The sequence below is a fragment of the Brachycentrus maculatus genome, unplaced genomic scaffold (assembly GCF_059751285.1).
Source record: "Brachycentrus maculatus isolate JH-2025_06_01 unplaced genomic scaffold, ASM5975128v1 h1tg000262l, whole genome shotgun sequence".
Taxonomy (NCBI): domain Eukaryota; kingdom Metazoa; phylum Arthropoda; class Insecta; order Trichoptera; family Brachycentridae; genus Brachycentrus; species Brachycentrus maculatus.
The window spans coordinates 211,398-238,747 of record NW_028281013.1 but is presented as its reverse complement, the minus strand read 5'-3'; the positions used below and the strand labels follow the sequence as shown (position 1 = coordinate 238,747).

The window sequence follows — 27,350 nt, the reverse complement described above, 5'->3', positions numbered from 1 at the left end:
ATATATATATATATATATATATATATATATATATATATATATATATGATAAGCCACTGAAATAATAATATTAAATACATACATATTAACAAATAAACACATACTTTACACCAAAAATATATAATCTATTGGCGATGATGTTATGATAAGACATGTATATATTTTTTATAAGATAAGACATTATATATATATATATATATATATATATATATATATATATATATATATATATATATATATATATATATATATATATATATATATATGATAAGCCACTGAAATAATAATATTAAATACATACATATTAACAAATAAACACATACTTTACACCAAAAATATATAATCTATTGGCGATGATGTTATGATAAGACATGTATGTATTTTTTAAACTGGTAAATGCATGAAGCGAAAAAAGAAAATGTATTTTAAACATAATTTCTACAATAGAACAACAACAACAAACATGTTAATGGTCGGCTTTACTTAAAATCCCGAGAATCATAAAAAAAGGTTAAGGAACAATTTTCTTTATTATCCTGAAAGAAAAAGTGTATCAAATACTTCTTGGGTAATTAATTGATATAATTGAAACGTATATAGGAAGATCGGTACGAAAAAATCAGCTTAAGATTAAACTTTATGATGAATTAATGTATTTTGAACCCTTTTAATACAACACGTTTACAAAAATAAGTATTTCGTAATATGCCTGTATGTATTATACGTATGCCTATTACGTACATTAAAGTATTGTATAAAATAAACGAAACCATTAAAGCTAATTTCATATTGACAATTTCACTAACACAATTATTTACTTTTAGTGAATATTAATTTACAAACTACATATTGCTGTATATTTAATATATACAAATAGACATAATTATACATTCTAAGGACAGACATCAAAATTTGTGTTTTAGATTATCTATATACATATATATCATCATGAGTAATATAAGTACACAAATAATTTTACTTTACTTTTAAAATTACTATTTCAATCAAATAATTAAAAAAGTAGGTATTTTCAAATAAATTATAAATTAGGTAGGTGCCTATGGCCTTCTAGAAATAATATTTTTATTTTTTGTCTGGATAGAAAGTTTTACATTCACTTTCTGACCCTCATCCGTATCAAATGGTGCATGGGGCACGCATTGATATTTACAGAAAGGCAAGGTGATCAGTATTGCGATATAGGTACCAGTCCATGGCAACATTAATTAAACACCAAGTGAACAAATCGCTTGCACAATATTTGCTTTGACCACCTAGGGAATCAAACCCAGAACTTCTTGGGCTACTATGGATAGCTCAATACGCTTACTCCCACACTATTCGGAGGCAGACTAATTTATAGCTTTGAAACAACTGTGAGTTTTTTACTTGACGTGAAGTGAATATTGTGGGTGGCTAAAAAAATGTAGTTTCTAGTTTTGAGATGATAAAAATTCTATGTTCACAAAATATAAACAATTTATAATGTAACAATCTGGAAAATATTTTTTGAAAACAATAATCTTATACCTATGATAAATTAACCATACAGTTATTTGGAAGGCGATTTTACAGGATCTTTATAAAGACCTAGACGCAGACCTAGTTCTTTAGGTTGCCTTGTTAACATTCTTGCTGGAAAAGGACTATAACCCTTTTCTGGACTTTTTAATGATCTAGTCTTATCGTAACTAGGACTTGAAGGAGTCCTCAGTGATGTTATACTAGCGGAGTATGTGTCTACGATGGAGTTTTGTCTGTATGAAGTATCTTCCGGAGTGTATTTAAATCTGTTCAACTCGAGTGATAAGTCTTTTTGAGAAATACCAGTATCCTTGCTCGCTAGGTGCGGTGTCACCTGGAAATATAAACGGGTTATTATCATTCTGGTAACAGTTTTCGTAAAAACGAAAACATTTCGCTTTTATGTAAATAGATAGGTCTATCGGTATACAAATATAGGGTGGGGTGCGGTCATTTCCTTATTCGATACTTGGGCCAGAAAGTGAAAGTTATTTCCAGTGTGCGTTTGAGTTTTTTTTTTAAATTATTATTACAAGTGTACAATCATGCCACGGACAAACGAGGACTTTTCCTAGGGTCGTTCTGTCAGAGAGCGTATTGACGAGGACTGTGATAGCCTTCGAGATGTCGTTTTTAAAACCCAATGAAATAAAACTGTAAATGTGCCCCTGTATACAGACGAAATAATTGAATCCATGCCATTCATTCTTATTGTGTTATGATGTTTTTTTTTAAAAAAGGAGGTGACCACGTCCCACCCTAAAAAACTGAAAATATAGCGATACATTCTAAATATAACATGTTTCCGGCAGAATATGAAAAATTACCTTTGGACTCATTGGTGTTGAAACTTGATCCAAAGAAGTTAATTGACACAGTGTGTCGCTGGAGTTGAATGTTCCTGGTTTTGATGAGAGCAATTCTTCTACTGACGGATCAAAAGATAAACTCATCGATGACGATATTACGAACATGTCGCTAGATTGACTGGTTTCAATTTTTAACCCGTCTGGTTTGCTAAGAGTATCGACAGGAGAAAACTCGGTTACTCTTGAAAAACTATCAATTACGTGAGAGAATGACAAATCACTATTCTTTTGAGTTCTCAAAGACTCATCTAATAGATAACTAGATGCCTCACTTGATCTGTTTGAGAATTTGTACGGAGGAGAAGCATTATACGAGCTAGTGCCTGCGATGCTGTTTTCATTTTTGTGTGAATCTGTTATGCCGCGTAAACTATCCGTATTATCAAGTTGTGTGTCACGTACACCTGCAAACGTTGAATATTTTTCCACGCCGGGAGATTCAGGAAAAGTGGGTACGGGTTGTAAATTTAAATTAACTTCAGAACCCACAACTGTTTCATTTTGTAAAAAAGATGAAGGTTGGTCACCAGCTCTTTTTTCGGTATCATGTGTAATGTCTAATGTTTGGGTATCCCTCATGTAATCATAAGTGTATTTATTTTTACTAGGTTCGTTGTAATCTGATAAAATATTATCATTTAATGTTGTTTTTTGACTTGGATTGTCCGGGAAAATTATGGAAGATGATTTCCTGTGTTTTGCACCGAAACCTTTGTTTTCCCAACCGAACATATCCGTTTTGTTTTCATCGTTAAGTGGCTCTTTAGAAGGTTCTTTTTCGGATAAGTATTTTGGATGAGTTTCTTGCGATTCTTCAGGTAATAAATGGGGTTCGAAAGATTTAGGCCTTATAGGCGCACAATTTTTCCCTTTCACACTTATCTCATCCTTATGATCATGTGTTGTTTTTATTTGAGGTAATGGAGCTTTGATAAAATCACTCGTTTTATTAGAATCGATTGAAATTAGATAATGATTGGTTTTGAACAATTGGTCATCCATACTTGCAGATCTAGGGGATGATAGATATTTTTGATTTTTGCTTGGTTGTGTGAATGTTTTTTCCAGCGATTCATTTATTTCTTCTTGAGATTCTTCTTGCAGCGTTCCTCTTGTACTACATTTATTAACTTGATTGACTAATATCCGATGGAGAATTTTAGAGTTTTCTTGGATAATTTTTAAAGCTCGCTCACTATTTCGTCTTCCAGATTGAGATCTGATTGATTCAATTTCATCGTCTAAAACTGAAAATGATCGTATTTTGTCACGCGGTAGGTCCTCACTTTTAGTTTTTTCTAATATTCCTAACCTAACGTGCTGTTCATTGACTAAAAACGAGCAATTATCACTTTGAGATGGTTCTATTGCATCTTGTTTTGTAATATATTTTATAGATTGAGGACTATCTAAGCTGGAAATCCTTCTATGTCTTGAAGCTTCTGGTAATTGAGCTAAAAAACTATTTCTGTCAGGTTGACTTCGTGGCGATTTAATAATGTCAAAGCTACTTATTGTGCTGTTGAATACATCTTTATCTCGTTCATATAACTTATCAGAAGTATAAAAAACGTCGTCATATTCATCTTGTGGTGTTTTCACTCGATCGCTTGTTTTTTTCCTATTTATATGATGGGATTTATGATCAGATTTAATTTTTTCTTTAGAACTCTGCAAAGAGCATTCTAATTTAATCGACGAAATATGATCAGTTTTATGTTTTCTGAATCCCTTATCGTCATCTTCGTCTGAGCTTATATATGATCCCGACTTTCTAGCCCCAAAAAATTCGGGACTGTGCTCAAAATATTTATCGATTTTGAGAACAATCGGTTTCTCATCTTCGCTAAATTCACTTGGCACATCAGAATCTCTACACGGACTCTTATAGCTTAAGAATGTGGTTCTGTCATTATGACCTGGAGTTGATTTCCGAATAGGACTTATCGAACTTAATGAACTACTTATTGAACGATCACAACTGGTTGAATTATATTCTATTGCATTTATGGATTTCATAAATGTCACTTCTTCCGTATCATTATTTTTGGTAACGTTGAATTCTGGTTCATTGTTACATATTTCGACTTCTTCAAGCATTGTCGGGTTTTCAATTGGTTCTATTTTTTCTGTTTCTTCTACTGAACTTAAAGTTTCTGTCTTGGTAACGTGATCGGCAATTTTGAATTCATTTAGGTAGCTACGCAATTGCTTACCTCTATTAGAGTCAACAAAGTCGCAAAAATCATATTCCGCTTCATCTTTTTTGACGGGATTGGTTTCGATTTTTTCTACTTTTTCTTCGTTAATTTTTTCCTTTAATTCGATAAAATCTTCATCAGGCAGAATACATATCAAGCCTTTGTCACAGTCAATATTATTAGTTCTATCTAAAAGATCTTCACATTCTTGAACGTATGTTACAAATTCAGACGTACTAGCCTCGTTTTCCAAAATGATGAAATTGTTGTTAGATCTTTCACCATGGTCCTTTTCTTTATCTTCTTTATCAGCCCCTGATTCAAGTATTTCATCGTCTGCGCATATGTTATTATCACTTACACTGGGGGCTTCAGAATCAAAATCACTCATTCTGTTTGGTTCATCACATAAACTAGTTGATGTGCTAGATTCTGAACACTCGCTGTATGTCGACGATTCACTTTTTCTTCTACTTCTCATTGACGTTTTCATTATTTCATTCAATTCAGTTTCAGACAATTGTTTTCCCGTTTCTTCTAGATTTTCATCTTCAGCTTCTTCACTTTGAGAAGTGGAATTTTTGACATCTTTCCAGTTTATTGAATCTCTTCTACAAAGCACTTTTTTATTATTTTCATCTTTCCAATTCAATGTCTCAGATTTGAGTTTAGATGGGAATTTAGTTGACGATTTAGGAGTTTTTGGAGCTCGTGAAGGTGGAATAGCTCCCGGAGGGGGTCCTAGTCTTCGACCTCTCGTGCTTACAATAGCACGCTTCCCAAGTAATAAGTGATTCATCGAGATGGGTCCGGTTGGACTCGATACTCCAACTGAAAATAACACGATTAACGTTATAACGTAATTTGACGAAACAAAACTATATTTTTACGACAAAGAGTGCGGTAGAACCGCCTGATACTATGATATTTACCGTGTGGCTGTCTCGCGCATGCTGCAGCAAGAATAATATGAGCCTGACGTTGTCGTTCTCGAAGTCTTTCATATTGCTGCTTGAGGGCTGAAATATCTAGCGCTAAGCGTTCTCGGTCTGGATGACCAAATACTCCAGCTGCTACCAGCGCACCTCGTCCTCGTCCACCGCTCTTGAAAAACCAAACATAAAAATATTATTAAAGAAAATGTAATAAAGCTCAAATATCACGAGATTAGGGCTTCGAATTGGCACTCTCTTCTCAAATTTTAAAGCTAACAAAATTTTATCGTGGTCAGAAATATTATAGTTTCGTGAGTCGGCACTCCAAAAGGATCGAATTCAATATGTTTAATCCTCCACTTGATGATTATTTAAAATAGTTGATAAATTGATATATTTAACAGAAATGTATATTTTACTTGTAATCCGTATGCTGTTGTTAAAGCTAGTTTATCTCCGTCATCACCGGAGTCTGTTTCATCCTCCGAATAAAAAAGACGAAGTCCTTTTTTAGCCGCTGACTGAACCTGTAAAACGAATAGAGCATTATTTTTTTCTTCAATATGGCAGCACTTTTCGGTTTGGAAAATGATGATGATGATGATGAAAACTCACCGATTGCGCCCACGGAGTTATGTTGTATCTATGCTTGTCTCTCAGCTTCTGGAGCTCAGGAACGGGGCCGAGTCGGGCCGCTGCAGCAAGCAGTTGTTCCCCGTGACCCGGCGGTGCTTCGAGGGTTTCTCTCGCTAATTCTCCCATTACGGAGTAGAACTCGTCTGCCGACTCCACTTTCAAAATGCGGCTAATAATAAAGGGTTTTTACAATAAACATACTACACAAAAGTAAAATATACTCGGGTACAACTTGTATAACTTAATTGTTTTTTATATTTTAATTTGTTGATTTTGATACCTCAAGCTTACACTCTATACTTAAGCTTTTACTCTAGTTACACCCTATATTTGTTGTAGTATTTTATTTTCTACATATTTTTAATACACATTAAAAATAAAACCGTTTAAAACAGTTTATGAGTAAATGAGACATACTTGTAGTTATAAAATAACTAAAAAATATACTGAATATCAAAGCGGTATAGAGATTTGCATTTATCGAATATTATTTAATTTTAACTTTTTTGTAAAGATAAAATAGTTGTGTTTTTGTATTTTCCACGAAATATAAGTATGTTTATTAAAAAGCATGTTTTTTATATAAAAAAAAATTAAAATTCCTTATGAAACAAGATATTTTTCAATGATTTTAATATTTTTTTATAAATATATTTTACATTAAGATAAGTGAGCAATTTAAGTGTAGGTACCTAGAAAAAGTTGTTTAGAAAAAAGTGGGAGACATTATATCGATAAAATTTTTTTTCTTGAAAAACAGGACTAAAGTTATTTGATACTAAATGTACATTTACACTGTCATGATTATTTTTTTTTGATGAGTAACTATTAATATTGAAATATCTTGTATAACAAAAGGATTTAATGTCAAAAGGGAGTATTTAATTTGATGAAATGATTATTTACTCTTGTAGGGTGTCCCAGATGGCGAGGGCGGTGGTGAGCAGCACGACGTCTCCCTCTAGAAACGCCAAGTCCCATACCCTCAGCACCGTGTCATGAGGCAGACAGTTGCAGAAGAGAGTGAGGAACCATTGCATGGTAAACACGTTCGTTAGAGGCGGCTCATATACACTTCCTGGAAAAGTATATTATTATGTGCTTATTCGGAAATGTTTACCAGTAGCGTGTAGTGATTTTTTATTAAGGAAAATATATATATATACCAGCTCTATATACATATATATATATATATATATATATATATATATATATATATATATATATATATATATATATATATATATATATATATATATATATATATATAAATATATATTTATATATATATATATATATATATATATATATATATATATATATATATATATATATATATATATATATATATATAAATAAATATGTATATATATATATATATATATATATATATATATATATATATATATATATATATATATATATATATATATATATATGTACACATATATATATCCATATATATATAATGTAAAAATAATATAAAAATTGCTTGCAATGTCGATGCCATGATGAACTTGTATAATTTGTCATTATAATTGCTTTTTTTTTATTAATATTGACGGGTTTTTACAGGAAACTACCAATTTTTAAATATTAGATTTAACTAATTGTACATAAATAATATTGGTTTTTGTTGTCAATAATTTAGTTCGAATTGGCAATATTACTCATTTGCATATTTTTGGTTAGTTCTTACCCATACTGTTAAAGTTAGTGCAGCTTAATAATTATAGGCAGTAGGTCGGTATGTATGTAGGTATTGAAAAAACAATTATTGAATTAACGATACCTTCAGCCGCTCCCTTTTGGAGTTTATCAAGATGAGCTGATAGCCGAGGAAGACGCAGTTTTAGAAGATCTCTGAATACAGCCATATCTACTGACAAGCCTCGGAGATTATTGGCAAAGTATCCTTCAGGAAGAACTGCTTCGATCAAGTATATCATAACCTATAATTAATCAAACGAAAATAAAAATTAGGTAATAAATGGGAGGGGTAAACTGATGGCTATGTAATACGTTCAATTAGATAATGTATACGTTACATAGATTTTCAACACGAACAAATATATTTTCGTGGATAAGGAAAATTCATAATTTATGTAGCTCTATTTAAAAACCAACTGTTAAATGTAAATTAAGATGTCAATTAAAAATTGTCCGCCTCCGTAGTGTAATGGTCAGCGCGCTCGGCTACCGTTCTGGAGGTCCTGCGTTTGATTCCCAGGGGGGGGTCTAATAAATATAAATGTTTTTTTCACAATAATATTTATTTAATATTACCCTAGACTGGTACCTGAAGCGGAGGGCTGATCACATTCCCTTCGTGTGTTAACGATCAAGATAACATTTCGTTTATATGATGGAGTGCCCTATACACCATTAGGGTGCGGATAAGGGTTCGAATGAATGAAATTAAAAATTATCTACCTTCGTTTAAATTGGGTTATTTGATATTTTATAAACATACACCGTATAAAGATAAATAAGATCACCTTGCCTTCGTATAATTTACGATCGAGCTTAAACCGCGTCGATCTGATGAAGTGCCCTATTCGAAAAACGAAAAAAAAAAATCTTTTATTCGCTTCCATGGTGTGTTGGCAAGAGTAGTTATCTGCTGTGTATGAAGTCCCAGAATTGATTATCAGGGGATTTATGTAATTATTTATTTTCTTGAATACCCTTGCCGTCATGAACTCTATACAGGTACTCGAAGCGTAGGTCTGATCCCCTTGTGTTCATTAAAAACTTTAAGTAAACACAGCATAAATAATCTTCAGTGCCTTATTGCACTATTGTATTCTGATCAGGTCAAAATAATATTTACCTTAAGTGAATCACTTTCTGATCGGTCCATTACTTCTAAAATCAATGCAGCTAGCATATTAAAGCCTTGACAATAGCCCACTGCCTTATTCCACCTAAAATATTGGGAAAAACATTAAATTCACAAATAACAAACTAATATCTTCTTACTATGGAACATAAAATATGTGTATTGAATTTTTCACAACAGAGTTATCGTAGCCGGAAAGTGTGTCGAATATGGAGTGCTAGGTATGGTAAGTGGGCCAATATGGGTTTAAAAAATAATGAACACCATAAATTACATAATTTACTTACTTAATTAATCTAATGAAAACACTTGTTATTAGCAGCAATTAGCCATAACCGAAAGATTTTAAAACTATTTTACAAAAACGGAAACATGATGGAGTTGGTAGCATTAGAATTAGAATTAAATTATGGAAATTAAAGTTAGAACTAAATTATAAATTCAAATCCTTATTTTTAAGCGATATTCTTTTCTTTTATTTGTTCTATGGAGGGAAATTTATCAATTAAATTTAGATCTTTTATTTATGTTACAATTTAGTTCGAGTAAAATACAGAGCATGAGACGTAGTAAATAATAAAAATGTTAACAGTATTTGAGACTATATTTTGTTAAAATGGCAGTATTTAAATTACCTTAATATTGTAATTATTTAATTTTTTATAAGAAGCATCCACTGTTTTTTTTTAATACAAATGATTTTTTTATGCCATTTATAATTTTGAAATATTACCTAGTAATTTCATAGTTATTTTGATGACTTATAATTTATTTTAACCTTAATAACATATTTCATGTTTTATGTCGATAATTCTAATTATACTTAAAACACCACAATACTGTGAAATTTATTTGTAAATTTTCAGATACATTGATACAAAACAGAAATTTTATTAAAAATCTTTATGAATGTTTATATAAAGATGAAAATGTTTACTACTGAATCTAAATTTTATTAGTAAATATTAGAAAATACGTATTGCGTTGTTTTGTTCATTATTATGTAAAATGTTTTATACATGTATTTAGTCGATACAATTAATGTTACAGGTTCGCCAGCTCGATATGATACCATAAAAGTCTTCCGCATATTGATTATATTATGAACCCAAAAGTCTAAATATTCCATAAGTATGGGTACTTACGAGGGCATTTTCTCAAAGTAAAGCTTACATTCTAAGTGATTATATTCTTCTGGAAATTAAGTATTTTTTATTTCTAACTGCTGTAAAAGATGAACCTATATTCCCTGTCTTGATTATTCCCAGATCGTTAGTATATTATTTATATAGGTATATTAACCATCATAGCGTTTTTGTTGACACCCAAAACCGTTGGCCATTGAAAGGTTGACCTTAGTAAAATCAGCGTTAAGTCTTCAGAAGCCAGTCAGTACAAATGTATTATCGTAATCGCAGCCGTTGTATGGTGACCCAGTTAAAACATAAAATAAATACATTATATGATTAGCTTATAACGTGAAGCCTTTTATAATGGATTAATCGTATTTTGATTCAATATCACTTGTTATTTAAAACCATTATATAATTACACGGTATTCATTATAAATGAGGTACTTTGTAGGTACTTTGAACACGGAGAAAGCAATATAAATTGTGTATTAAAAAATAATAACATATGTATACTTAAAATGAAAAATAACATGGTTTTTAGAGAATGAAAGTTTCACCAATTATAAAGCTTTAAATATGTCATTAAGAAATGGTTAATCATTATTTAAATAGTTTTTAATTTTGCATTGAATATGTTAGTAGGTAGTAATTTCTTAAGCCCATAATATATATTACATATTTAACGACATTTTCAATATTAAATACTGTCAAATCTAACCGTGCATATGCCAGAAGAACCCTCTTGAGAACTGCTTGATTTTCTACTCCTTCTGACCCACAAAACAAGGAGCATCCGGTTCTGTGCAGATCCTGAATTAAACAAAAATAAAGTTGAGAAGATAAATGGAATTTGAGTAAAAACTCGCAAAAAGTGAAAAGGTATGTAATATCTTTAAATATCCGCAAAGTAACTTCCACAAAGATTAACCAAGAAAACTAGTTTTTTGTTAATTCGTATTCAAAGTGAGAAAAAAACATTAACAAAGATTTAGTGACTTATCACAGTTAAGTATAATTAATCAATTTTACAAATTTAAAAGCATTAGAAAATAATACGAGAACAGAAATTGGCCATAAAATGAAAACATTTTCCTACGAGTATATTTTAGGTTTTTTTAAATCTAAGAACCATTTATGTTAATGGTCTTTAATCTCCCAATAATAAAATATAAAGGGGGATTATCCCTAATTCATCCTACTGAGAAATATCAATAACTTATAACTCGTGATGTCACAGTTAGTTGAAATAAATACTAAATACGTTAGTCCAGCTTCATGTCCTTAATGAGCTCGTAAGCCTTGTGTTGCCTTTTTAGGAAAGCAAAAAATACGTTTTTAATCTTTTCTCTATGTGCATTCACATGTATGTTGAATTACGCACTTTGCTATTAGGTACACTATGCATATGAAAAGAAAAATATTTAGTATCTTGGAAATGTATATACACACACAAACACACGAGTTGTAGATCTGATAATACGTACGAAGTAATTGCGTCCCGGAATATATAAATCTCACGTAAGGGTAATCTAAAGCTCGAGTGGTAATTGGTGACACGATTAACTATTCACTCTGTTCAAGCGCAAACAGCGGGTGTCGGATTTCCTCATTAGTACGAGTACGTGCTATAAGAGTAATGGAAGTGGCTTCCTTAAAAATCTCCTAGGAAACCGTCCATTTCCATTTCCACATCTCCATTGTTTATTTTCTTATCTATTTCCTTTACATAAACTGAAATCGTATTTTATAAAAAAAATCGCTAGTGTGCAGCATTATTTTTTAATACATACAAATATAAAAAAGTAATTTATTATCAAAATAATAGTATACATCATATAGTTATTGAATTCGCAATAAAATCTTTTAAGCAAATGTGAACGTATGTGGTAAATCATTAAATATTTGTTTCAAATGTTATTTTTTAAAAGAAAAATATTTGAGGAAATTAATATTTTTTGTACGAATTGGTTAAATTACCCTTTTTATATAAAAAAAAACCCTACAAAGTTATTGTACCGCTATAATAATTATTAAATTTTAGCACTAGCAAAAAAGTGCTTTTCCTTTTCAAATATGGATTATGTATAAATAAAAAGATATCCACACTGTTAAAGGAATTAATAATGTTCTTAAGTGCTGCATTATTTGTAAAAAAATATGTGCGAGTGTACATGATAACATCAGATTGTAAAAAAAATGGGCTCTTCAAACAAAACTCCGTCTTTCATAATTATAAATTCTCCGCTGGACCTTAGGTTAAAAGCATTCTTAAGAGTACGTTCGTATAAAACTGTTTGAAAAAGCATGTTATCACCTTGACAATCTGCACTCCCAGTTCGGTGTCATCTGGGTTTGTCCATTCGCTGAAACAAGTCTTCTCAGCCTTGCTCCAGTCTACCCCCTTTACTTTCAGGTGTTGTTCCGCGATGGTGAGCCATAACTATAAGGAATGAATGAATTTAATTAAAATATATGCGAAACACAGTAACGTGCTGGGCTCGTACATATACATGGTTAAAAATTATCTCGTTATCCCAAAACAGAAAGGCATCCGACGTGAAGTGTAAAATTTTTGAGCCCTCACGGGCTTTTATAGTCTTGATTCGTAGTCTCAGTAACTCTTAAAAGAAGAATAAAAAAACACAAAAAAAAACACAAAAAAACACAATTCGTGCGTGAGAGTCCTTAGCCGTGAATGTCGAATGCCAACCCTGTCAAGGGATATACCTAATTGTATTTTAAACTCAGAGTATCAGGCTAATAAAGTTTGGTTGGATGGTGTTTATGGCGACCTTCTTGCGGAACTCGAGGGGCACTCCGGCGGGCAGTCGCGCCACGAGGCGCATGGCCCGCAGCCACTCGGCCCAGCCGCTGGCGCCCCCGCGCGGCGACACCGAGAAGCGCATTTCCGCGTCTCTACCACCTGCAAAGTAAAACTCATTTCAAAACAGGCGACATGCAAATTGACACTCTCCTCATCAGTTAACGTTTACTTTGTGTAATACCACTTAACAACACTACTTCATGGCTACCGGTTGCGGAATAATCATTTCGCAACCATCAGGTCAAATGTAGACTACATTTCGCTCACTCCTTTCAAGAACGTCATAAATCAAAAATCGACAATTTTCAGTTGTGCGTGTTTTCGGAATGCCCAAAAAATGTACTATATCCTAGCAAAAGCGGCATATTTTAAACTGAATATTTACCCGCTACAGGAAGTGTTGTTTTTGCATTTCGAAGAAAAGGTATTGTTTAATTACTTTTTTTAAAAATATACTAAATATTTTTCAAATGGAGAAAAAAACCTTCAGGTTTTACCTAAAAATATCTGTTGCACAGTAAAAAGTTCAATATGTGGCTTGATATTTATTTTTAATACATTGTGTTATATTTTTAAACTTTGAAAACGTTCTCCTGAAAAATCAAGTTTTTTGATTTATGACGTTCTTGAAAGGAGTGACCGCTTTATAGTCTACATTTGATCTGATGATGGAATCATTATTCCGATTCCGTATTAGGTAAAGTAATCATGAATGATAAGAGGAGTGTAATATAACCATACCACAAAGTTAACAATGCTTTTAATACACAAAATAGACATTCCCGCATAAAATTTCTTTTATTTTTCCACTTACACGTGCATTTTATTACGTAACGGAATTACAAGATGTATGCACTCATAAATTCCCAAAATGTTATTATTATTATTATTAAAATCATTATGACATTTTTTATGGGATTTTTAGGGATGTCGTTATCCAGACATCAAAAATCGAAATCACAAAAATTGGGTGTTAATCTGTAGGATTTGAAAAAGGAAAATGAGCACCTGGCTTTGGTTTTGCCCAGAGCGTGGCAATTTCTTTGTTGTCCCTGAGTTTGAGATTACTAGAATATAAATGTAGGTACGAATATGAGGAAGTTTAATTGCCAATCAGTACGATGCAGTATGCATGATAGCAAGTCACTGAAAATAGTCAATCAACAGTTTTCCCGAATCGGATATTTCAATCAATCAAGTTATACGAAAGGCATGCATTACTAAATTTGGGAAAAACTATATATAACTCTCTCTCAGGTCAAAAAAGATAAATAAAGGGGATATTTTAAATAAAAAGTTGCAGTAATTGTTTTGTTTTTCTTTATAACTCGTCAATATGAAAATAATTTGCTGATATATCGAAAAGTGCACATGGAATGGTTCCGTAACTTTAAAGATAATATCCGTTTGCCCATATTTTCATTAGTGAATCTTTTAGTAATTTATAATTCATTTAACAATCGGCAGAAATCAAACCCACATTCTCAGTTTCGTAGTTGACCACCAACTGACTTTGTGGTGGCATATATTATTACATATTATAAATAATGATTCCTGGAACAACTGGAAATGTTCGAATCCAGGCATCGAAAGTAAACAGTACCGAAACGGAAGATTTGGCAGAGAACACTCATGATGATGTTGTAATCTTGTGCTGGTATTATCCACAGATTATTATGTAAGCACAATAGTGGCAATAAATGTGTTCTGAAAAGCAATGCTAATAATAATGGAGAGGCTCGCGATAAAATTATCAATATAGATTAATCAATATTTCCGATTGGTTCTAACCGACCGCGCACTACTATCGCTGGATAGCAATCACAATGTTGCAACAACTGCAGTCGGTGACTCTTCGTCATTAACCATACTTACCGAATCATAATATTATTACAGGTCATTAGTATTAGGTATGTACAACGCATGTCTCAGACTGAACCACTTCCCGATTCCATGGAAAACAGCGAGGATCATAGTCATACCCAAACCAGGTAAGGACGACCTTCAAGATATTAAGTCCTACAGACCGATCGGACTCATTTCGGTGTTTGGAAAAGTACTCGAAAAGATGATGATCAATCGGATTAACTGGCATTTTCATCGTAACGGTAAGTTAAGTCCGAAACAATATGGATTCACACCCCAAAAATCGACAGAGGATGCTCTCAATGCCTCAGTCAAGGTAATCAGGACGGCACTGCAAGACAAGAAAATGATCGTCGCGATTTCGCTTGACATACGGGGAGCTTTCGATAATGCCTGGTGGCCATTTTTAATGTGCCAACTTAGCAGTAAAAAGTGTCCTAGGAACTTGTTCTTGCTGGTGAAAAGTTATCATCAACAGAGGAAAGTCGTGTTGTCACATTTTGATGCAACTCTCGAGAAGGTCACGACCAAAGGATGCGTTCAGGGATCTTCCTGCGGACCGAGCTTCTGGAACTACATCTTGGATGATGTACTCCAGAAAGACTTGGGCCAGGGGGTAGAACTGAGGGCATTCGCGGACGACCTTCTCTTGACGGCTGTGGCCGACAGCACGACGGATCTCGAGATAATGACGGATAACGCCCTGAAAACCATCACTACATGGGGAATTAAGGCCAAACTCCATTTTGCAGAAGATAAAACGAACGCGATGTTTATTACCAGACGAAAGGACCGCCAGCCGGAAATATACATGAACGGAATCCGGTTGCAATTCGTAGACCATTTCAAGGTTTTGGGCCTCACCATAGACCGCAACCTAAATTGGTCTAAACACGTTGACAACGTTTGCAAAAAAGCAGCTGGCATCACGAACAAACTCTTGAGAGCCGCCAAACCGACATGGGGAGCGTCACCGGAAGTTATGCAGCAAATATATATAGGCGCTGTAGAACCTCTGATAACATATGCCTCAAGCGTGTGGGTGGAAGCGGTTCGCAAGAAAGTCATCAGAAAGAAACTGGACTCCATGCAAAGACATATTGCTATCAGGTCATGCAAAGGATACAGGACAATCTCCCTTGTTTCAGCTCAGGTTTTAAGTGGATTTATGCCACTCGATCTGAGGATTAGGGAGCTTGCTGAGGCATACGCAGTCAAGAAAAGCCTTATCTTGCAGGACCTGCCGGAAGACAGATTCTACCAGGGAGTCGGAGACTACTTCTCCCTCCCTCATCCAGCTGAACGACTTTCCATAGATCACGGGTACGATGACCAGACTCTACCTGGGACATTGCAGGAAGAGTTGAGGATCTTCACCGATGGTAGTCTCTTGAACGGCAAAGTAGGTGCAGCTTTTGTACCCTTCGATGGCGTGAGAGAGCTGCCTTCGAGGAAGTTGAAACTCGACGACTTCTGTTCTGTGTTCCAGGCGGAACTTTATGCGATCAAAGAAGCCTTGTTTTATGTTTTGAAAAAACCCCCCAACAGATGGAAGCAGATAACGATCCTGACAGACTGTAAATCTGGCGTCCACGCAATAGCGGACCGAAATTCGATCAACCCTATTGTCATGGACATCAGAACAGATATTCAAAAGTTAAGATGCAGACACCAGAATGTGTATATCGGCTGGATAAGGGGTCACTGCGGTATCCTAGGGAACGAAAAGGCGGATGAAAAGGCCCGGGAGGCAACACTCAAGAAGACTGCCCCTGACTATGCCAACTTCCCGCTAAGTTTTGCCAAAAGGAAAATTAGAAGCAGGACCCTCCAACTCTGGAACGATCGTTATTTGAACGAAACCACCGGAAAGGTAACCAAAATGTTCTTACCAACCATTTTCCATGCCTTTGATTTCAGGAGACTGCAGAAACCTGGCTTTGAGCTCACTCAAATCCTTACGGGTCACGGTGGGTTCATGAGCTACCTACATCGTTTCAAGATCTCCGAGATCGACAGCTGTACGTGTGATGATGAGACACCTCAAGATGTCCCTCACCTGTTGATGCTTTGCCCCCTTTTCAGCTTTGAAAGACAACAGCTGGAGGCGCGTTGCAGGAGCCTGGGTGAGGATCTATCCAACATCGAATCCGTGATAGTTCATAAGGAATTGTCACAAGAGGTAGTATCATACATGATAAAAATAGTGAAGGACATTGGTAACATAAACCAAAGTAGGACACAAAATGCCGAACCCTCTTCTAGTGGAATGGAAGGTCTGCTGATGACAGTCAACAGTCCGCCTTCTCCTGAGGAGTTTTACGTGGTTTCCTCCCAGCAATGAGCAAATGCAGAGAAGTTCCTATTTGACCCACACTAGATGATCCCTCCTGTTCCCAACACAGATTCAAATAAAAACATATTTAATTAGCTAGAAGAAACAAAAATCCACTAAATGATCTATAAACCTTGTACATAATAAGCAAGGTAAATAATAAATGCAATTCCCATCTAAAAAAAAAAAAAAAAAAATCATAATATTATTGATTTAACTACTCCTAATTTTTTTACAGCCACCGGTATACTAAAAGAATTACTATTGAAATGGTTAATTCGACAGTATTGAATAATAAAAATCAGGAAAATTATCTACTTCGTACGAGTATATTCTGACAGCTTCTTGAATGTCCTTACCAACAACATCGTAGTTAAGAAATATTTATTTAAATTGGTCTGGGTTCTTGTGATATATTTTTCACATTTAATTCCCTATCCTTACTATCCTGCCTGCAAAGAAGTGAAAAAAAAGTAGAGGCTTTGCGGGTCATTCCTTTAAAAAATGTGTTGTATAAATAAACAGGCATGGAGAGTAATTTTGGTAATTATTATAAAAGGTTTTTGTTCAACAATCTGACATTACGCTTTTCCTCGTTTATAATCCAGGTTGAAACAATGCGGAAAAACGTGACTGTTTTTCAGCATTTTTATTAGTGAAATTTTCCGTTTAGCATCTAAAAAAATGTTTTATTAATTGCACGTTATGTAAACGATATTAAAATGAAAATGAAGTATAATACCGTTGTAAAACAGAGTAGGCCAATCACATAAACTACATATTTATAACATAAACATCCGTTTTTTTATCCTTTGTCGCCGTTTATGTTATCAGTTAAATACAATTAAACCCTTTAGTTTATAATATCCTAAACTGATATGGTAATGATTTAAGATTGTAGATTTTTACAAAATATTCGTTTATATATTTAATTTGTAATAATAACGCACATCAAAAATCTAATTGATTTTGTAAATGTACTATAGTGTATAGTAAAAGCTTTTGCGGAATAATTGAATTTAAAAAATTGTTTTAAATGTGTGATTCAAATCAATTATATAATTATTAAAATGAAAATGTAATTTTATTTTCATGAAATCATTGTATTGTATATTATGGGTAACTGCATTATGTTCATACCAAGTGTTCTACCATAATTACTTGTTATGAAAATGTGTGTTTTAAACAAATTTATTAGCATGTTTTATTTTAGTTTAATATATGCTTATACAAGGGTAATATCCGAAATAGATAAAGAAAACCAACTTAAACATATTATGAAAACCGTGAAGAATGCTAAAATATTATATGTCATTTCAAACTTTGAGGCACGTCGAGAAAATAGACATTAGACATTGTAATAAAGGTAATTTATATTGTTTAATAAAAAAAAAATACTATTTTAGTCTTACCGGTAGCGCCACCTTGCTTGGAGGATCCAGCCAGGTTTTTCAGAGAGTTTATCAGGCCGCTCATGGGTGCCGGGTGACATCACATAGGGTGGAAAGGGCGCGGAATGCGGGGGGCGCAGCCCTACCGGGGGCTGGGCCTCGGGCCTAGGCCCGGCATGGTGCCCTCCGACCGACTAAACACTCCGATTTCACAATATTTCATCAATTACCTTCCGTAACATCGTCAAATTTGTTTTAATTTTTATTATTTCAATTTGTTTTCGATAAAGGTATTGAAAGACTAGCTTTGTCCAATTTCGGAGGGTATTTGGTTTTCGAGTACAACTTTACTTTGCTTCTTTTTACCATATTGAATAAAATGATATTCTAGAATGATTTACTCGCAAAAACCAACGTCATGTTTACGTCACAAATTAAATTTGGTTTACAAAATTATAACTTCCGGTCGACAGATTTCGGTAAAACACACACTAGCCATTATTCTAAAAATAAATAATAATATAACTAGTTAAAGTAAATGTTTTGCAAGTTAACGAATCCATATTTAGATTGGAAGCATACATCATAACAAATGATTTCACCACGCCGCGAGTTGATAGTCTTACGTTTCGCGAGCATAGTGCGTTTGATAATGTTGATAACGATATTCCGCAGTATGCTTTTTATTTTGGAGGACACTCGAGGAAATTTGACAGAACGTCGGGGCCTAAGGATACCGAGTCAGGCGAGACTCGGTGCACGAGCTACTGGCGCACCGACTGGAACAGCTGTGGGCGGAGGCGAGTAGCGGGTAATGTGCAGCGGTGGTGCGATCGATCGCCTGCTCCCCTACACAAGACTCAGCCAGAAATGGAAGGCGCGTAGCGAGGAAAACGACAAGCCAATTCGACGCCACCTCGCCAAGGGAAACATATTTACACAAATATTGATGCTAAACATCAAATTTATCATCGTGCCTTTCAAGTAGCGAGTAATTCTCTTCGAATGTTATTAAGTCGTAATAGATAACTCGGTTTATACATTTGGTAACATCATTAGTTTTACCAGGACATTTTTATGATAATTATGAAAGGATTTTACAAACCGCACATCAATATATTTTTAATTGATCAATTTCTGTAGGAGCACTGTCTTAAGCAGTATTGGTTGCGGATAAAGGGAAGAACAAATAAAATTAAGAGACAGGCGATTTACACAATCGTTTTAACTCTCGAAATTAACTAAATTAATTATGCTATCCATTTCTGAGACGATAATTTGATAGTTTAACTATAATATATACAAACAAATATCTTAATTGATGAGGAGCCATGATGATAGACCGAAGAGGAGAAATGGAATTATATTTACGAATGGAAGTCACCTTTCATTAAAACACCAGAAAACTCTTACGAATTCAATTGATCTTATTGTCTTTTTTCAGTTCATCAGATATCAATTTACTTATATAATCAGATAAAATCTTCATAAATTTTTATGAGTAGGTATACATAAAAGTTATGATATCATATATACGTTATGACCGTTTATGAATATGTCATTTCATATTTTTTGTTCTGAGTTTATAATATCGAGCTTCAGGCTCTCCGCAGAATGTACGCACCAGTCGCTCTTTCTTCTTACCCCCTACCACTCAACTAGAGATTACGTCAAGAGGAAAATATCATATACATACAAGATGGAACGCTTACGTCAGTGGCAAAACCGATACGTATGCAACTATAGTAGCAACTCCTATAACACATACCATAGTGCAATAAGTAAAAAAAAAAGTAAAATTGTCCTGGTTGTGAACATGTAAACATCAATTTATTTTTGTTACACGATCGAAAGATGTATAAACATATATCGTAGCAGATTACAGCTTCAAATTATTGATACTTGAGTTAATATTTCATACAGAAATTACTGATTTAATTACGTAGTGTAGATAGTTTTACATTTATTTTTGGCCTTTTATTTTCAAAATTTTATCAATTTTTAACCACTTATGCATCCGTATTTTAAGGAGTTTTAAATAACTTATTTTTATTTTTTTTGTACTGAATAGAAGCAAAGATATCTATATTACATTACTAAGACATCATCTCAGGCCTGACATCTGTATCTGAAACTACTAATAATCTTCTTAACATATTTGTTGGAAGCTAAACCGTTTTTCTGAAAATATGAAAACGATCTGAAATAGTATTTTTGTTTTAAGATATAAGTTAAAATTACTTAAAAAATATTAACATGCTTCAAATTTCAAATATAATCAATCCAGTAGTAACCTTTCCGATAACTGCGCAGTCGCACACCGAATTAAAGAGTAGGTTATACTGCCATCTGTGGGTGTTAAACTACATTTTCCATTTTCAATGTGCAACATGGGGAAAAAGACAAGAATGCTACAAAATACATATATATATAACATCATACAGTGAACTAATGACATTTTTATTGTTATTTTACAAAATATATAAATTACCTATTGATCATACATAAGATACAACTATATGAATTATTTCATTCGGTGTACATAGTATTATTATGTACATACGTGGGTGTCTGTAAAAGTATATATTTGTAATGGTTGGATGTATCGATTCGTATTCTAGTGCCAAGAACCTTGTATAAATGGGTTTAAAGCTTTTTTTGGGGTTTAAAGTTTTGGGGTTAAAGTTATTCAATGATGACATTACGTATCTACATATGTATATTATATTTTTGCAACATGCTAAGTACCTACATGTTTTTTATTGTTTCGAAATTCACTTTGTAGTATGAAATGGTCAAATTACAAATGAAACACTTGTTTTTTTTTTACCACTTTAGTATTATTTATTTTTTATTTTGGAAGCTACAGATGATTACCTCTTATTTTTTTAAGTAACAAAGTCTCTACTTTTAGAGGATTTTCAGGAGGTGGGATAGTAAGGATAGGGAAGATAAGTGTGAAAAATACATCACAAATACCCAGACCAATTGAAAATAAATCTTTATTTAATTTATTTTACATTTGGCGGGAATCGAACCCGCGACGCCAGTTTCGCAGTCGAGCGTCTACCCAACTACGCCACCGCGCTTGCCGGTATAAAAAATTAAACATATAAAAAAAATATTATCTGTACTGATAGAGGCAGGTGGGATTATAAATGAGGGAGCGGGGGGGGGGGTAAGTTAGGGAGTGGAGTTTGAGGTAACGGAAACATGTAAAGTAGTGGTAAGGAATTAAAAAAAAAATTAAGATTATTATTAGTAATAATAAATCCCTTACCGCACCCCAATGGTGCATAGGGCACTGCTTCATATAAACGCAGTGTTATCTCGATCGATTACACATGAAGGAAAGGTGATCAGCCCTCCACTTCAGGTACCAGTCCAGTGTAATATTGAATAAATATTAGAGTGAAAAAATCACTTATATTTATTAAACCCCCCCGGGAATCGAACCCGGGACCTCCAGAACGGTAGGCGAGCATGCTGACCATTGCACTACGGAGGCGGACATTATTAGAATTTTTTTTTTTGGATTTCAACTTTTTTTAAAGTTTTTCATTATTTGGTCTTTATATGATATTGGGTGTTATAATTTAAGTTTATGTGAGTACATGGAACATATCCCTAGGTTCCTCATATTTACCGCTGAAGAGCTGTATTTTCCGGAGTATGGATGTAATGGTGGAACACAATCTTCTCCTTTTCCGTCTTAGTGTATCCCTTGCGCACAGTTTGCGAGCTAATTGCTGTCCTAACTGGAGGGAACGCGACTGCATAGGTACGAGGGTTGCGGACAGTTCGCGTACACCTTGAAAAGAAGAGGAAATATTGAACACCACCCGGTCTTATTTGCGTGTGTTGTGTATTATAGTATGAAGTGGAAGGTCCTCCAACTCTTCGCTCTTATTTTCATCCTTTTATTATAATAATCATTGGATGTCCTAATACGAAGTTTTTGTAATTTTATTTTATATTTTATATTATTTATTTATTTGGCAATCACCCAGTGAGAGAATGTTTCTGCCAGTGTCAAGTCTTATTTTTATTTACAATTAAAATAATAATGAAAAATAATAATAACAATCCATAAAAAAATCATTGTTTCAATGTGTTTAGCTTTATCACTTTAGAAATTATGGCCGCAATTTTAGAATTAGGTTCGAAAGATGGTGGATACTGGGGTGGGGAGTTGAATTTCTCCTATTTCTTCAATGATAGTTTGTGTTCATGTTATTGTATTTAATAAATGCGACTAAGCCACTGCTGTTGCAGTGCTCACTTGTTTAGAATACATGTCCGGGATACTGCCATGTGTGAATGCCGTCTTGAAGAGGAGGATCTAGATCACATGTTTGGGTGCCCGTTGAATGACGGCTACCCGAGCTTCCTTTCAGACCTCTCCAGCATAAACGTCCCATTTCCCACCAACATCTTAACCTTACTAACCTCCCCTAACAAACTTGTTTATAAAATAATTTGTAAATATCTTAAAATTAATTGTATAAATTTGTAAAGGTGTATGATAACTTACTAAAATAACTCACTAAACAAACTAACATAACTAATAAAACTAACCCCACTAACAGGAATACTAACACTTATAAGTCAAATGTAAAAAGTGTAAATAAAGAATAACTCGACACTGGCTATAACACCCAAGAAGGGTGAAAAGCCATCAAAAAAAGAAGAAGAAGAAGATTGTATTTAATATTATGCGATGTACCTACATAATTATGTTGAATAAAAATTACAATTAATCGATAGAATTTTGATATACTAGAACAGTGTTCCGTGAACTTTTTCCGTTCAAGGTACACCTGCCAAATCAAGAAATTTTGAAGGTACACCAAAGAAGAAGAAAAAGTTAATTTAATATTGATTTATTATTAAAATAAATATAATCCGAAAGGATATCGCTCACTCCTTTCAACAACGTCATATATCAAAAATCGTCAATTTTCAGTTGTGTCTCAGAAAATGTACTAGATCTCAGCAAAAGCGGCATATTTTTAACTTTATATTTACGCGCTACAGGGCAGAAAGTGTTTTTTTTTGCATTTTGAAGAAAAGGTATGGTTTTTATTATTTTTTAAATAAACTCAATATTTTTCTAAAGGAGAAAAAACATGCAGGTTTTACCTAAAAATATCTGTTGCACAGTTAAAAGTTCAATAAGTGGCTTGATATTTATTTTTAATACATTTTATAATATTTTTAAACTTTAAAAACGATCTCCTGAAAAATCAAGTTTTTTTTAATTTTGACATTGTTGAAAGGAGTGAGCGATATATAACAATTGATGTTTAATGCGAACTGTGAGCCTACTGAGCACAGGTGATAAAATTTTGGAGCAATTGTTGATAAGGCTGCTCTCACCTCTTCGTTGATCGTCCTCAGGCGTTTTTATTTTTATTTTATTTAATAGTAGTCAGAGTCAAAAACCCTATATGCAAGCTCTTCGCGCAACCTCGCTCGCATAGATTTCAGCTATTTCTAGGTGTGTTATCTTTACAAAACTAAATATTTCCTCGGCCACCAAGTAATCACCACGGTACACCAGTGTGCCGCGGCACACACTTTGCGGAACACTGTACTAGATTATATATACGTTTTTACAAGTGAGATTCTTACACATTTTTCTGATCTCGGATTGGTCAACGATACACGTCGGTTCAGATGTCGTGGATGTACATGGTTCACTATCTACACCTTGTCCTTCATGTCGTCCTGGTAGTCTCCCTATCCTGCAGCCATATATTTCTGCCAATAACTCATCAATCAGAGTACCAGGACCTCTGGCAGGTATGTTCTGAAATTATTTATTGGTATTGGATACCAAGGAAAAATAATATTTGGGTAAGCATATACCTCATTCATACCAAGGAATTGAGAGATGTTGACAAGAAAATTTATTGAGGAATTCATGAAAATACGTACACACACACACACAAACACACACATATATATATATATATATATATATATATATATATATATATATATATATATATATATATATATATATATATATATATATATATATATATATATATATATATATATATATATATATATATATATATATATATATATATATATATATATATATATATATATATATATATATATATATATATATATATATTTATTTGTAGTAGGCTAACGCCGTGTATAACGTCCTATACTATAAAACATAAATTTTTATTTCTGCGAGAAATTACACGCCTAATTTATTATAAATAATAAATGATTATAAATAAGAAGTATGAATAATTATATTAAAAAAGAGATAATTCACATACTTTTAATTTCACTTCTGGAATAGCTTTCTTTTTATTGGATGTTCCTGTATGAAGTCCAGACAGATTCTGTTGACACAAAGGATTACATATTTTTCCTCCTAAGGGGGCTCTCGATTAAAATGTCCTATTGGTATATTCGGAATGTTATATTCCAATTTGATGACTTTTAAATTAATTCCGTAATCACACATTTTCACAAATATTAGACAGAAAACTGTTTTGTATAAGATGTTTATAACTTCAGCTTGCAGGATTGATTCACACGAAAACTCACGGAGAATTAATATATGTTACGGGTGTTGTTTTTCATAATACACAAATGGTATATTTATTCACTTCACTACAAGTAATAAGTATCAAAATGAAATATGCATAAAAGAAGAAGAAAAAACACTTCTCAGCAAAGATTAAGTACTAAACATATAAACATATCTATAATATGTATTTTTATACAATATATCATACGAGTTTACAATTTATATTATAATAAATAGGAACTTTTATTCATTTGGGTACTAAAAACTACCGCGTATATTTCGGATTTTATATTGAAAATTATTGCAGATTTTCATTAGACGCCTACTTAAAATAAAACAGATATATAACGCGTATTATCTGATAAAGTGATTATTGTTTTATTGGATTGTATAATTATTTTTGGTATCCAAAATAGGTTAGAATTCGAAATTCGTCAGTTCATAACTTATTATAGTCTAGGATTAACAGTAGCAGTGTTGCTCTAAAACCATGTTTCACTTTAAATATTAATTATAAACTGATAACACCGTAGGTAAATAGCCGGCAAACCACGCACTAAAGTAATGAAGTCAAGCCAATACAATTTGTTATCATCAATATATTACTATCGGTGACGCGAGGTCCTAATTATGGTCGATATTAAATATGCGAATCGACTAACTCCTTTAACGAATAGTTTAAAACTGCAGTGAAAATGGAATATATAGATTGCCCGAGAAACAGGAAACGTAAATTGCTGCTTTACGCTTTATAGCTTTGTATTACATATACTCGTATGTATAGGGTGACACATATTTACGGGCTCTAGTATATATATTAAGACGTGACAAAACTGTTATATTTCATGTTTTGAATATTGAAAGCATTAACTTTGTAGATCATATTGATATATTATTTCGAGAAATAAAAATACTTTGTGTTTTGATCCACTCACTTTTTCACTAACCAACTAGTTTTGGCAACAACCTGTTGCCCTCTTCAGGGTTTTTAGTCATAAATTTAAGTCATAAATTAAATCAGTCATAAATTAAACCCTGAAGAGGGCAAACTAGTTGGTTAATAAAAATGTGAGTGGATCAAAACACAAAGTATTTTTATTTCTCGAAATAATATGTTTTCTTTCATGTTATTTTTTGACATCTCAACATAAATGAAGACTTTACACACGTGTAGCATTCACCAATTATACCCATGAGTTGAGATGTCAAAAAATAATATTAAAAATAACTCCTATGATTGGAGACAAAACAGATTTGTTTAAAAGTGTTTGGACACACTCAAAATGTTGTTAACTGTTATATTTTTATATGAGGTCATTATTAAAATCAGCTATCGAAACAGAAGGTATAGCCATCAACTTCTTTTTTTCTATTACAATAAGGATATCTAACATTCTGAAAAAATTCTAAAAAATTCTGTTATACTAAAACCAATTTAAATTAAAGGCCACACCATAACATTTTGAGATGATTTTAGTTTAAAACTTTTTTAAAACGAGTTTTCTTCAGTAGGCTATATTTAACTGATATTTTTGTGATAACATTTGTTATTTTTACGTTTGAATACACAACTTGATAACGTTAGAGACGGCCAATTGAAATTAATTTTTCATAACAATTAAGTTAAATATGAGATTTTACTGTTCTTTTATTTTAAGTCTTCTACTTACTTTTGAAATATAAAATATTAATGAACTTACACGGAAGTTGTCACTGTTGAATCATTTTACAAAAAAAGAGATATATTAACCTTTGGATTTTGTTCCTTTATTAAAATATCTTAAAATATTCGGGAACCAATTCAAAATCAATAATATATTAATTATTATTTTAGTACTTTTTTCGAAAAAAATATTGTAGTTTGTACCCCTTCTTAAACGCAACATAAAATGCGTTTTACTTCCGAATTATTTTGGAACATTTATTACACACACATAAATAATCGATGTTCCTATACACCAATTAAGTATATTTTAATGTATGCTTATACGTATAAACAGTGTTCGATAAACTATTCCCGTTAAGAATATTACATTACAAAGCCCGTATATTATCGTGTACTGTTCGTGTAATTTCCGCTGATAAGCAACCACGAAAAAAAAAGTTTTTTCGTGCAACATATCGACCGTATCCCGAGAAAACACCGCAAACGTCAGTAATGTCACATCAATGATAGTTTTTTAGTGTTTTAAATCAAGTCAATGTTAAATATACGTACGCATGTCATCAAAAA

General features: G+C 32.8%; 1 protein-coding gene across 3 annotated transcripts; it reads right to left on the bottom strand.

Annotated features, from left to right (window-relative positions):
• Positions 1-1,079: 1,079 nt before the first annotated feature.
• Positions 1,080-25,805, bottom strand: LOC148305772 (uncharacterized). Of its 3 annotated transcripts, XM_088266134.1 has the most exons (15): positions 25,724-25,805; positions 24,861-25,200; positions 24,190-24,367; positions 22,202-22,366; positions 12,932-13,062; positions 12,454-12,579; positions 10,858-10,949; positions 8,998-9,091; positions 7,957-8,116; positions 7,071-7,242; positions 6,144-6,333; positions 5,948-6,055; positions 5,526-5,697; positions 2,351-5,424; positions 1,080-1,857 (listed from the first exon to the last, which is right to left on the bottom strand). In XM_088266134.1, the coding sequence occupies exons 3-15, from the start codon at positions 24,191-24,193 to the stop codon at positions 1,552-1,554; spliced, it is 4,794 nt and encodes a 1,597-aa protein (XP_088122260.1). In that variant the 5' UTR covers positions 24,194-24,367; positions 24,861-25,200; positions 25,724-25,805; the 3' UTR covers positions 1,080-1,551. The 3 variants fall into 3 exon arrangements, with proteins under 3 accessions (XP_088122260.1, XP_088122261.1, XP_088122262.1); XM_088266135.1 differs by lacking the exons at positions 24,190-24,367; positions 25,724-25,805 and having other exon boundaries at positions 24,861-24,932; XM_088266136.1 differs by lacking the exons at positions 22,202-22,366; positions 24,190-24,367; positions 24,861-25,200; positions 25,724-25,805 and adding an exon at positions 18,577-19,410.
• Positions 25,806-27,350: the final 1,545 nt, after the last annotated feature.

What these genes read in the sequence shown, in the direction of transcription:
- LOC148305772 (XM_088266134.1), bottom strand. An exon ending in GAAAATACAGCTCTTCAGCG is followed by an intron (nt 13,063 to 22,201) that starts GTAAATATGAGG and finishes TTTACTTTGCAG; the next exon opens with GTGGTAGAGACGCGGAAATG. An exon ending in ATGCGCGAGACAGCCACACG is followed by an intron (nt 5,425 to 5,525) that starts GTAAATATCATA and finishes TGTTATTTTCAG; the next exon opens with TTGGAGTATCGAGTCCAACC.